Below are 14,084 nucleotides of genomic sequence, written 5' to 3' on the forward strand. Positions count from 1 at the left end.
AACATGTCCAGTAAAAAAAAAAAAAAAAAAAAAAATGCAAAAATCAAAATTTAGTCATAAATTTCTGCCAAAATGCATTCTGCGACATGTCTTTGCTAAAAAAAAAAACCCAATACGTGTAAATTAATTGGTTTACGTGAAAGTTATAGCGTTTACAAATGGCGGGAAAGATACTGGGATTTTTAATTTTTATTTATACGAATAATAGCGGCAATCAGCAACATATGGCGGCGACCAACGACATATGGCGGGACTGCGGCGGACATTTTGACATGGGGGGGGGGGGGGGGGGGAGAAACTGACTTGGGGTCACTGACATAGACGGTGACACCAATACAGTGAAAAAAAAAACCCACTGAAACTGTACTGTCACTGGGGAGGAAGGGGTTAACATTTTTAGAATTTGCTGTGTAAGGGGAGTGTTTTACTAGGGGCGGGGGTGTGTACTGGACAGGGGGAGGGAGGGGGAGATGATCGAGGGAGAGAAACTCTTCTCTCCCTCTGCAGCTTGTCGGCGAACTGTCACAAAGCAGGCTGTGTGTAAACAATGCAGCCCTGCTCTGCGTCAGTGATTACCGCTCATCGCGGGAAAACGGCCGGTAAAAACTGGCCGTGACCCGGCGGCGGAGACCTGCTGCTGACACCCGCGGGACAGGCAGGGCGGGCGCGCGCCCCCTACCTGTTTTGAAGGCAGTCGTTTTAAAACGTTCTTTTGCCTACGAGCGCCGCCCTGCCACCGTTTATATGCGGTGGCTGGGCAGCATGTGGTTAAAGGGTTAGCTTGCCTTTATATAGAAAAAAAAATAAATTTCTATGCAGGTTTTTTTTTTTTAACTACAAACTACGCAGCTGACTAAAGTTGAAAACCCTTTCTATAGGTGTAGGCCATTTACATACCTTCCAAAGCCTGACTGGAATACTTCCAGGTCTCCCTCCCTAATGGAAACCTACTTGTTACTACTCACCTTACCTGCTAGTATGTTTTTGTCTACATGCATAGCTCATTCAAAGAGCTCTGTGAATGAAGGGCGTGTCCATGTGGGCGTAGCCCCACACGGCCGCACTGTTTTCAAAAAGTCAACAGGTACAGGGAACTTCTCCCTGTACTGCTGTCACAAGGAGAAACATGTTACAGGTTCCATCCTAAAAAACAGGTGGACATTTTCACTTAGTGGTGTACTCAGTTCTGTTTCCAGCGGTTTAGACATTAATGGCTGTGTGTTATTTTGAGGGGACAGCAAATTTACACTGTTATACAAGCTGTACACTCACTACTTTACATTGTAGCAAAGTGTCATTTCCTCAGTGTTACATGAGAATAAAATATTTACAAAAATGTGAGGGGGTGTACTTCTGTGATGGGCTGAAAGTACACTCAGGTTTAATTTGATGGTATGTACATCCAAATTGGAGAAAGTGTTTAGGAATTACAGCTCATAAGAGTAGCCATCCCACCTTTTTTCAAGGGACCAAAAAGTAATTGGACAATATAATCATAAATAAGATGTTCATTTTTAATAATTTGCTGAGAATCATTTACTGGCAATGACTGCCTGAAGTCTGGAACCCATGGACATTAGCAAGGACTGGGTTTCCTCCTTACGGATGCTTTGCCAGGATCTAACTATAGCGGTCTTCAGTTCTTTGTGGGTCTTTTCTGCCTTTAGTTTTGCCTTCAGCAAGTGAAATGCATGCTCAATTGGGTTGAGATCAGGTGATTAGCCTGGCAATTGCAGAATATTCCACTTTTCCTTCGAAAGCTCCCGAGTTGCTTTTGCAGCGTGTTTTGGATCATTGTCCATCTGTACTGTGAAGCGCCGTCCAATCAACTTTGCTGCATTTGGCTGAATCTGGGCTGACCGTATCTCTAAACACTGCAGAATTCATCCGGCTGATTCTTGTCACAAAAAACACCAATGACCCAGTGCCACTGGAAGCCATGCATGCCCATGCCTTCACACTGCCCCCACCATGTTTTACAGACGACGTTGTGCGATTTGGATCATGAGCTGTTCCACGCCTTCTCCACACTTTTTCTTCGTCATTCTGGTACAGCTTAACCTTAGTTTCATCCATCCAAAGACTGCTTTTCCAGAACTGCTCTGGCTTGTTTAGATGTTTTTTGGCAAAGTCTAATCTGGCTTTCTATTCTTCAGGCTTATGAATGGTTTGCACCTTGTGGCGATCCCTCTGTATTTGCTCTCGTGAAGTTCTCTTGATTGTAGACTTTGACAATGATACGCCCACCTCCTGGAGAGTGTCCTTCACTTGTCTGGATGTTGTGAATGAGTGTTTTACCATAGAGAAGATCCTATGATCATCCACCACTGTTGTGTTCCGTGGACATCCATGCCTTTTATGTTGCTGAGCTCACCAGTGCATTTTCCTCAGAATGTACCAAACTGTTAATTTGGCCACTCTTAATGTTGCTGCTCTGATGGATTTGTTTAGGTTTTGAAGCCTTACAAAGGTCTGTTTCACTTGCATGGACAGCTCCTTTGAACACATGATGTAGGTTCATAGCAATAGATTCCAAATACCACACTTAGGCTGGCCATACACTATACAATTCTCCTTTAGAAAAAGGCTTTGAATTTACCAAAAACATGAGGTCAAACCTAAACACGTTCATTTGTATCCAATTAAGCGGCCCTTGCACTACACAGTTGAAGGTAAATCTAAAGAAAATTGGGCAGAAAATTGTATAGTGTATAGCCAGCCTTAGAATCAACTCCAGACCTTTGTTCCTCAATTAAGCAGGTAAAAAGGAGTAGCCCACACCTGGCCATAAAACAGCTTTTGATTCAATTGTCCAATTACTTTTGGTCTCTTGAAAGGGGGGGGGGTTATCTACTCTTAAAAGCTGTAGCTCCTAAACCCTCTCCAATGTGGATATTTATATCCTCAAAATTAAACCTGAGAGTGCGCACTTTCAGCCCATATCCATTATATAACTATAGCTTGAATATGTTTTGGTAAATACCTGAAAAATCTATAATTGTACCCGTGTCCAAATATATATGGACGTGTGTAATATATATAAAGATATTTTTTATTTAATGTTCACATGTTCCTACAGTCAGAACATTATACATACATGTGCCTTGAGTTTTCCGTTGATCGTTTCCGCCTACAGCAGGAGTATCCCAATATTCTAAACAGGTCAGTGAAGGCACTTCCATCAGCTGGTTTGGTAATAAAGACGGCATGTCCACACAAAAACACAAGAAAGGAAACACAGATACAAACTGTAGGGATAATGTATCCAATGAGAAAGCTCACATTCTGCTGAACATAAGCTATCCCACACAGAGAGACGATTGCACCCAAGTTAATGCTCCAGTAGAACCAGTTAAAAAATCTACGCGTTGCTTCCGGTCCACAGTCTTTGACCTAAGCAGAAAACAAAAACAAGAATTCATTACTAAACCGCCATTCAGATAATTCCCATTATTAAAAACAGTTCACAAACAGTACAGCAGGGAAACAGGACAGACGCGCATCAGTGCAGAGTGCCTTTACACAGAATCAACTTGAGGATTTAGGAGAAAGCAACAAAGTAGGACTACAGCTGCATTTTATGCAATTGGATAGGACAGTGAAGTTAGGCTCTCAGGCAGGATTTTATGATAATCCTTTTCCCCACTGGGAAGGAGACTTTCCCTCACTGGTTCTACTATTGTGCCCATAAATTTACCCCCCTACCCCCAATTCCTATCTTGTAAAAATGTCAGAAGGATAGGAAGCAAAGAGAAAGCAAAACCAAAAATGTAACATAGGTTCTAACTATGGTTGCACCGATACCAGTATCGGTGCCGATACTAAGCATTTGTACAAGTACTTATGTTTGCGACTTGCATTGACTTCTGATAAAATGAGTCACAAGCCACAATGAAATCGAAGTTCCAAATCGCACTGAAGTAGCACTATTTCAAAGCTACTGATCAATGAAGTCACATGGGGAGGGGGGGGGGGGTCACTTGGGTGATCCCGCCCCTTACATATTTAAGAACTGTCAAACCACGAGAGCAGGTAGGTGGCCAGGTGCCATCATCAGAAGCGGAGCTTTTTTTAATTCTTTTTTGGGTCGGCGGTGGGCAGTGATTGACGTTGGATCTACTGCGGGGGACATTTTACTCTTTTCATTTAATAAAGGGCTTGTCAAAGACAGTGTCCTGTCTTTTTACGCACTACACTTTTTGTGAATGAGTAGCAGGACCATGTACCCCATACTCATTCACATGGGGGGGCTGGGATCTGGGAGCCCCCTTGCCCCAAAGCACCCCCATGTTGAGGGCATGTGGCCTGGTATGGTTCGGGGGGTGCTCGCTCGTCACCCCCCCCCAACCCGCATGCTCGGATAAGGGTCTGTTATGGATTTTGGGGGGACCCCCACACCATTTTTTTATTTTGGCATGGGAATTTCCCCTTAAAATCCATACCAGACCCGAAGGGCTTGGTATGGATGGGAGGGGGGACCCCACACCAATTTTTTTTTTTTTTAAATTGCAGACAATTCTTTTACATTCAGCTGTCAGTGGGGAACCCCGCTGACAGCTGAAACATTAACACATGGTTGTCACTACTAAAATACCGCATGACTTGATAAAATAACTCATGCGGTATTTTAGTAGCGTTTACTTTATTTTTAAACTCCGGAGCAGATTAGAGGTTTTTCAATGCATTCCTATGGGAAAAAGTTTACAAATGTCATTTGTTCTGCAGGACTTAGTGTTTCGGTTTACAAATTCCTTGCTATACAGAGGTATGCATGTACTTTAAAGTGACTGTAAAAGGCTCTTTTTTTTACCTTCATGCATTCCATACTTCAATCCAAAAAACACCCCCTAGTGACTTCAATGCAAAATTGCCAGGCACATTTTTAAAAAAAAAAAAAAAAAAAAAAAGGAAACCCACCACACTGTTTTGGCCCAAGTGCATTAAGAATTGTTTCAGTACCAGAATTTGCATTTTTGGTGCACCATTCCATTTTGGTACTTCCATTACTGCCTGTCAGTTCCTCCCATCAGAAGCCAGACTTGTGGGTGTTCCTATTACGCCCACCCCCGTTTAGGGAGTGCTTTTCAAAGCTAAATTTGGAAAATATGGATATCGGTATAACAAGCACAAAACACCTGTCCAAGCGACTTTCCAATCAGTAAACTTCCATACTGTGCATTGGTGGGTACATTTCCCAGACTTGCCAGTATAACAGATGATCACACAGCCCTTGCAGCCAACTGTCCTCTATCAGTAGGAAAGGCAGGCAAGTGTACGCACGCACGCACTCTGTGTGAGCAGACATTGCTGTGGAGTCCAGGTAGGGCTCAAACCCGTCTTTGAGAAGACATACAACATTTATAGGCAGTCACTGACACTTGTGCTGCGATGGAGCTGGCACTTATCAAATCAGGACTAATTATTAGTTTCCTACAGAGCAATGTGGTCAGACAATGGGCGGTGGAGGGACCTTAGTGTACAGAATAGTACCTGTTGATCCACTAGAAATTCCCAGTTAGACTTACAATCAGTAAATTGTATTTCTAGGGATCTTCCAGGACAGCAACCTGAAACGTTCCTCTAGGGAACAACAAGTACAGGGAAAAACCCCTCCCAGGCCTTTTGTCTCATTTGCCTAATGCAGGCCATAGATGGGTCGAAAATCGGCCGATTTTTCTTTTAAAAAACAAAATCAGTCGTTCAAGCGGCCGACGTTACCAGCAACGGTTTAAAAAAAAAAAAAAAAAAAAAAAAAAAAAAAAAAAAAAAAAAGGCCCGATTTTCATCCCGTCTACAGCCAGCAAAAAGTGTCCCTGCAGAGAGCTCCGCTATTTCTTTGACATTTATAGCGGTTGCAACAATGTATTTGTATCCATTTAGGATACAGATGTTTTTATTCAGAAACAAATAGATACATTGTTGCAACCGCTATAAATGTCAAGGAACTGTCAAAGAAATAGCGGAGCTCTCTGCAGGGACACTTTTTGCCGGACTGGAATTCTTCCTCTTCCAGGTCACTGCTCATGCGCAGATTTTATCGGTAAAGAGATCGGCCGATTTGCCCATCATTGCCACAAAAATCGGCCGATTTTTTCCAACTTTACCAAAAAAAAAAAATCCGCCAAAATACCGAAAAACGGCCGAAGAATTAGCCCACTAACGATCCGAAAATCGGCCGATTTTCGACCCATCTATGGCCTGCATAAGGCCCCATGTACACAGGACACTTCTGAACGATGGAAACTGACTGCTGGAAAACGTAGGTTTTAAAAAAAAAAAAAAAAAAAAAAAAAAAAAAAAAAAAGTCTGTTTAGACATGTTTGCATAACGTGTTTATGCGCATTTGCGTTTAGAAGCATTTTTTTTTTTTAAAGATAAGCACAGGAGACTCTCCCACATGCCCAGAAAAGTGGTAAATTATTAACCATTTCATACTGTTTCAGAGAAATAGAGAGTAGAAGCAGAGAACAGTATGTGTTGAGATTAGCTTAGGTGTGAGTTGTTAATTAACATTTTTGTTTCCAGGGTGGGAAAGGTGTCTGGTGGAGTCATCAAGCCACCTGGCAGGGGGCCTTCATGAGGAATTTGAAGTGTGAATGGTCATTAACATATGTTGTTTCCAAGGGTGGGAGAGGTCTGAGGTGTGAAATCGGTCATTAAGGTGTGAGAAGCTTGGTAGAAACATCCTTTGTTCAGTGTTTTGAACATTTGAATACCTTGAAAACGCTTTGCATGCATTTTTCATGAAAAAAAAAAAAAAAAAAAAAAAAAAAGCTCTGGACAGCATTGAGAACCAGAAGAGTTAAAAAAAAAAAAAGAAAAAAGCAAACGCTTATAAATGCGCTTTGCCACGTTTACTGGCGTTTGAAACGCTGATATAAGCAACTGCTGAACGCAAGTTTTTTTGCATTAAAAAAAAAAAAAATGACTAAACGAAGATGTGTACATGGACATATAAGAAAACATTAGGGCGAGTTCAGGAGCTGCTGAAAAATAAAATGCTGAACAGCTCCTAAACGTGAGTTTATCACGTACATGAGCCCTAAAAATTAGGGAAGTGACCAAAACCATAACTAGATAGAGTTACTGTTGGGTATTTAATCAATCATCTTTCAGGAAGATAACCGAGGAGAAACCACACACACACACACACACACACACACACACACACACACAGAAAAAAGTCAGTTTGCATATCGGGTAGTGGGTGCACACGAGGCGCGCGCCTGCCCTACACGCGCCGCCGATCTTGGTCGCGGGTGTCAATCGCCGGGTCCCGGCCGGTCATTACCCGCCAGATCCCAGCGATTACCGGCAATCACCGACAGGGAGCGCGGCTGCAGTGTTTACACTGCAGCTCTGCTCTGTCAGTTCACAACACACTGTTCTGGAGAGTGGAGTTAAGCTCTCGGGATCAGTGTGTTCCTGTGAAGTACACAGCCCCCTGCCACTAGTAAAAACACTCCTCCCACAGTTTCCTTTAAAAAAGCCTTTTAAAAGCCTGAAGGTGCTTATTGGATTTTGGGGTCCTGTACTTGGCTAGACTGCCAAAATGTCTATCACATGTGGTATCCCCACACTCAGAAGTAGCAGAATGTATTTTAGGGTGTAATTGCACATATGCCCATGGCTTGTGTGAGAAATCAATCATTTAAATGACAACTGTACAAGAAAAAAATAAATAAATAAATTCTATGGACTCAATATGCCTCTCAGCAGATAGCTTAGGGTGTCTACTTTCCAAAAAGGGGTCATTTGAGGGTGTTTGTACTACCCTGGTATTTTAGCACCTCAAGAAAAAAAAAAAAAGTGTTGAGCAGTCAGAAAGTAAAAGCTGTGTAAATGCCATTATCTATACCATAGTTTGTAGATGCTATAACGTCCACACAAAGCAATATACACTTATTGGGATTTTTATAACCAAAAACATGTAGCAGAATACATTTTACCTAAATTTATGACGAAAAATAGTTTTTGGATATTTATGACTGAAATGAGACAATTGTTTAAAAAATTATTTCATAAAAAATGTTGCCTATAGCGCCAAAAATAAAGTGCACAGGTGATCAAATACCACAAAAAAAAAAAAAGAAAAAAAAAAAAAAAAAAAAGCTCTATTTGTGTGAAAAAGGACAAATTTCATTTATGTACTGTATTGCATGACCGTGCAATTGTCCGTTAAACTAACAGCGCTGTATAGCAAAGGCGTAAATTGCAGTATCTATAACATAGTTTGTAGACGCCATAACTTTCACACTAAGCAATCAATATACACTTATTGGGATTTTTTTTTTTTAACCAAAAACATGTAGCAGAATACATTTTGGCCTAAATTTATAACAGAGTTTACTATATATATTTTTTATAGCTGAAAGTAAAATTGTTTTTCTTCAAAAATTTTTGGTCGGTTTATAGCGTGAAAAATAAAGCGCACAGGTGATCAAATACCACCGAAAGAAAGCCATTTGTGTGAAAAAAAAAAAAAAAAAAAAGTAAAATTTTGTTTGGGTGCAGCATTGCATGACCGCGCAATTATCAGTTGTATTAGTATAGCGCCGAGTAGCAAAAAGAGGCCTGGTCAGGAAGGGGGGGTAAAGTCTCAGGAAGGCAAGTGGTTAAAATATGATTAGTCTACATTTTGTAAACATGGTCATTACTATATAGGACTGGACTTTTGCAACCCCCACCCCTCCCTCCCCCCCCCCCCCCCCCCAAAAAAAAAAAAAAGTCTAACAGTACAAAGAAAACGGTTTTTGTTCAAGCCATTGTGTGGCTTGGAGCCACCACTAAACTATTCTTTTCAATACGTGAAAGTTTAATCCAGATTAGCATTACTAAAAGCCAACCTCTTCAGTAGTACAATATTTGAGCATTTTCGGCACTGGAAGCACAAGTTTCCTCACTATGCTTTAGTTGAACAGCCTTAAGGAATTGTGGCTTGTTTTAAATAATGGGGAATTGAAGACCTAAGATCTAGTAAATCCAGACCCAGAACTGCAAAGAGCCATCATTTTCTTCAAGATGAGCATTTGATTGCAATAGTTCTGTCATTCCGGTAACTACCTATTATAGTAAAAGTAGAAAGCGTTGCTAAACAGACAAGTAGGAAAGACATCTCATGATTGTGATGCTTCCTTTCATTATGCCTGAGTCAGCATCATGTGTCTAGAACTATTTTGAGACTGCTCATTCATCCCTTGCTTCAATCCTATTGCACAACTCATAAAATTCTGTTTTTTGGCTCAGCCAAATACACTATACGCAATTCCTGCCTCCAATGGAAGAGAAACAAGACTGACTTTACAGTTATTGGTTATTCTATACATAGTTAGATCTATGGAACACAATTCAACGTTCTGTTTAAAGTGGAATTCCACCCAAAACCAAACCTCCTCCCAGCCGCATTCTAAGCCTATAGACCTTTGAAGAAAAGATTACACTTGCCTATTCTGAAGCTGCTCTGGTCCGGTCTCCAGTGGCAGTTTGTGTGCAGAGAGTAAGCAGACAACGGCCGGGAAAAACAGATGTCACCCATAAATTTACAAATTGGGCAGCCGTTGTAGGATGCCTCTGCTCTGCACAAAGCAGCAGTGGATACCTCAGCCCGAGGCGGCTTCAGAAAAAGTTAAGTATAGCAATCTCTTCTTCACAGAGCTAGATAGATAGATTAGGCCACGGGTGTCAAAACAGGCGGCCCTCCAGCTGTTGCCAAACTACAAGTCACATGAGGAATTGCAAGATTGACAGTTACAAGCATGACTCCCAAAGGCAGAGGCATGATGGGGCTTGTAGTTTCCCAACAGTTGGAGGGCCACCAGTTTGACACCTCTGGATTAGGCATAGACTGGGTGTAGGTTTAGAGTTTGTTAGGCTTTGGGTGGAATTCCACTTTAACCACTAGCCTACAGGGCACTTATACCCCCTCCCTGCCCAGGCCAATTTCCAGCTTTCAGCTGAATGACAAATTGCGCGGTCATGCAACACTGTACCCATATGAAATTTTTATCTTTTTGTGACAGCTTTATTTTGGTGGTATTTAATCACCTCTGGGTTTTTTATTTTTCTTAAACCAAAAACTATTGAAATTTTTGAAAAAAAAAAAGTTTTAGTTTGTTATAAAATTTTGTAAATAAGTGATTTTTCTCCTTCACCGATGTGCGCTAGTGAGGCTGCAGTGATGGGCACTGATGAGCATTGACAGGCAGCTCAGATGGGCACTGAAATATGACACTAATATGGCACTGGCAGGTGGCATGGATGAGCACAGCTGGCACTGATGGACATTGACAGGTGGCGCTTCTGGGGCTACACAGATCAGGGCACACTGATCATCAGTGCTCTGATCAGTGTAGATGTCCCCTTCGCGGAATGCCGATTACCGGCTCTCCTCTACTCACGAGCTGTCAGCACGACAGCTTGTGAGGAGAGAAATGGCGATAACCAGCATTTCCTGGTTTACATGTGATTGGACACAGCTGATCACATGACCGCACCAACATCTTCGGCTCTTTCCGTGGATCGGTGATCCGCTGTGTCCGAGGGACAGTGCACCGCTGATCGCCGCACGCTCCCGGAGCCGCGCATGTGCGGTGAGAATTGGAGGACGTTATAGAACGTCCTCCCAGATCGAGAGAACCGCCTTGCTTCCGTCATATTACTATATAGCGGGTGGGAGGTGGTTAAGGACACGTGTACACTGGTTTAGCCTGTCTGCATCCAATTCTGGCATTTTCATGCACCCAGGAAGCACAGGGCAGCACCCAGACCTACTGCCTGCCAAAGTCCACGACAGCTTGGAATGTTCCAGCTGGACCCTTTACCAAGTGATACTTGAATTTAGGGCTGTATGTGTTCAGGAACTGGCTACAATGTAGATGCCCAGGCTTTAGTCTCTTCCACCACCCAAGAGACCGGTAGCACTGAAGTATAAAAAGTTTGAAACTTAACTGTAGTGTGGAGGTCTGTTCTGACTAGTCTTCCCATCTATAGGACCTACTGACCTGTGGGAAGATAAAGCCAACACTTAAACATTCAGAAAAGTGGCATATCAAAAGCACTCTGGGATGAGTAAAATTCAAGGCACTCTAAGATTTAGCCCTGTTGAGTGCCTGCAGTTCATGAACATTTGGAAAATTACAGCCATGAGTCAAGGGTAACTTTTCTGAAATATGGGGGCCATCTTTTCGCACCTTCCTCTGAAAATGCTAGTTGCCTGGCTGCTCTCACCCCTAATTTGTGTCACAAAAAAAAAAAAAAAAAAAAAAAAAAAAAAAATGGAGCATGCAACCAGCAATGTCCAAACTCCTAATTTCTATATCTGTCCCAATTTTTTCTTTTAAGATTCGCATGGTAGCCAGCAGGGTGGATAAAAAACAATGATAAATATAATTTTTAGATCTGATTTTTATTTATTTAAAAGTTGGATTTTGATTTTTATTTATTTAAAAGTTGGATTTTAATTTATCAAAGTTATTTTAAGTAAAAGCTTTGAGTAAAAATCTAATTATAGTTTTCTATTTAAGATACATTAATAAATTTAGTTTATTAAGCATAAAATGGAGCTTAGTCATGTGGCTTTATATTCTGCCTTACATTTTTGGTAAACTCATTCAATAAATCCAAGCTCTGCAAGCTGAGATAACATGCACTGCATTGATGCATTCACACAATTTCACAGTAATCATGAGAAAAAGAAAAAAAAAAAAAAAAACACAACACATGAAATAAGAATTTGTGTGATTAACCTAAAAAAATCGGTTCCGATATCGCCGTTTTACTAACTGGACAGCTTATTCTAAAAAGGGAGACCTTCATTTGGTTTGCAAATATTAAAGATTCTAACTACCAGCAAGAATTAGTCGGATTCCTTTTTAAAGAGCACCTGTCATTTTAAATCCATCATGGCAACGTCTGTTAGCGGTCATCCACTCACCTGCTGCCGCCACTTTCCTCACCTTGTGTCACTGCCGCATCACCAGCCGTCCCATTAAAGTGAATGGGATTGTCGGTGAGTCAACAGCGGGTCAGAGGAGGAGCCGCTGCAGGACAGAGATGACAGCTGCTCTTTAAAAATTATGATTTAAATCAAGCCGTTTCACTAGCGATTTAAATCAAATCCAGCCTGGTAGCCAGTCAACCAACATTTCCAAATAAAGAAGCTAGCAACAGCAGGCTTCACATTTTCTCAGCATAGATCTTCTCAAAAGAACATGTGTTATGAAAAGAAACATGGAGTATGCCATGCTGCCCTTGCCTTCTAAAGATACAAATTCCTTGGTTATCAAGCTGATCCAATGGCTGTAACAATTCTGAGTTACTGACCTGGAACATAGTACAATGATAAGGACTGACTAATCTCCAGCCTTCTGGATACATTTTTTCCCAGCATCAGTGACACAGAAAATGCTTAGAGATTTTTACAGCGATTGGAGGCTAGACCATTTAGCCTGGCTGTTGGGAAGAAGTCATGTGCTCTCCCATACCCAGAAGCACTGGGTTCTTTACCTGGCAGCACAGAAGCGATAGTAATGTAAATATAACTGGTGAAACCCCTTTGAAAATACCCTTGAATGAACAAAGCAATAGCGTGTGTAAGCCAGTGTTTCAGCAAGCTAGCCATGTAACCAAGGTTAACAGTGGTAGACCCTATATTTCTACCACTAGTCTAACTTTTAGCTTAGGTTCACATATGCGCTGTTAAATCACACAGTTTTGTAGTGCAATTCAGCTATGTGATTTACACGTGGTTGTGTATGAATACCAGTGTTTTGATGCGGTAAGACCCCTCCAAATCATTAGCTTCAGGTGTTCCAATCACCTCCATGGCTACAGGTGTATAAAATCAAGCACCTAGGCATGCAGACTGCTTCTACAAATATTTGTGAAAGAATTGGTCACTGTCAGGAGCTCAGCGAATTCAAGAAAGGTACTGCAATAGGTTACCATCCGTGAAATTTCCTTGCTACTAAATATTCTAGGGTCAATTATCAGTGGTATTATAACAAAGTGGAAGCAACTGGGAACAGCAACTCAGCCACAAAGTGGTAGGCCATATAAAAATGACAGAGCAAAGGTCGGCAACTTTCAATAGTTAAAGACCTCCAAACTTTGTGTGACCTTCAGATTAGCACAACAGTAAATAGAAAGCTTCATGGAATGGGTTTCTATGGCAGAGCAGCTGCATCCAAGCCTTACATCACCAAGTGTAATGCAAAGCATCAGATGCAGTGGTGTAAGGCACGCCGGCACTGAACTCTAGAGCAATGGAGTGACAAATCACACTTATCTGTCTGGGAATCCAAGGTACGTGTCTGGGTTTGGCGGTTGCCAGAACAGTACTTGCCTGACTGCACTGTGCCAAGTGTAAAGTTTGGTGGAGGGGGGGTGTGGAGTTTCAGGGGTAGGGCTTGGCCCCTTCGTTACAGTGAAGGGAACTCTTAAAGGTGCCAGCATACCAAGACATTTTGTACAATTTCATGCTCCCACCTTTGTGGGAAGAGTTTGGGGATGGCCCCTTCCTGTTCCAACATGACTGCACACAAGTGCACAAAGCAAGGTCCAAAGTCCAAAGCATGAGTCCTGACGTCAACCCGATAGAACACCTTTGGAATGAATTAGAGCGGAGACTGAGCCAGGCCTTCTCATCCAACATAATTGCCTGACCTCAAAAATGCGCTTCTGGAAGACAATGCTAAACCTTGTGGACAGCCTCCTAAGAGTTGAAGCTGCAAAAGGGTGGGCCAGCTCAATATTGAACCCTATGGACTAAATATGTGGATATAAAAAGTCTACACACCCCTATTAAAATATCAGGTTTCTGTAATGTAAAAACCAAAAAATAAATACATTTCTGTTTGCCATTTTTAATGTAACCTATAAACTGCACAACTCAGTTGAACAAACTGAAATCTTTTAGGTGGAGGGAAGTAAAAATATGACTGCATAAATGTGCACACCCTTAAACAAATACTTTGTTGAAGCAACTTTATTTTAGTACAGCACTCAGTCTTTTTGGATACGAGTCTATCAGCATGGCACATCTTGACTTGGCAATATTTGCCCAAATTCCTTGCAAAAACTTCATA

The 14,084-nt window shown here is 41.7% G+C and overlaps 1 protein-coding gene across 2 annotated transcripts in view; it reads right to left on the reverse strand.

The window, feature by feature from the left end:
* Window positions 1–14,084, reverse strand: part of SLC15A4 (solute carrier family 15 member 4) — a 60,063-nt gene that overhangs the window by 24,659 nt on the left and 21,320 nt on the right. For both annotated transcript variants that reach the window (XM_089653718.1, XM_089653719.1), the window contains exon 2: window positions 3,098–3,393. In XM_089653718.1, the coding sequence (XP_089509844.1) occupies window positions 3,098–3,393 (296 nt within the window). The remainder of the gene's footprint in view (window positions 1–3,097; window positions 3,394–14,084) is intronic.

The sequence above is a fragment of the Staurois parvus genome, unplaced genomic scaffold, assembly GCF_062004578.1.
Source record: "Staurois parvus isolate SC_StPar_1 unplaced genomic scaffold, SC_StPar_1.0 ptg000719l, whole genome shotgun sequence".
In the NCBI taxonomy this organism is placed as follows: Eukaryota; Metazoa; Chordata; class Amphibia; order Anura; family Ranidae; genus Staurois; species Staurois parvus.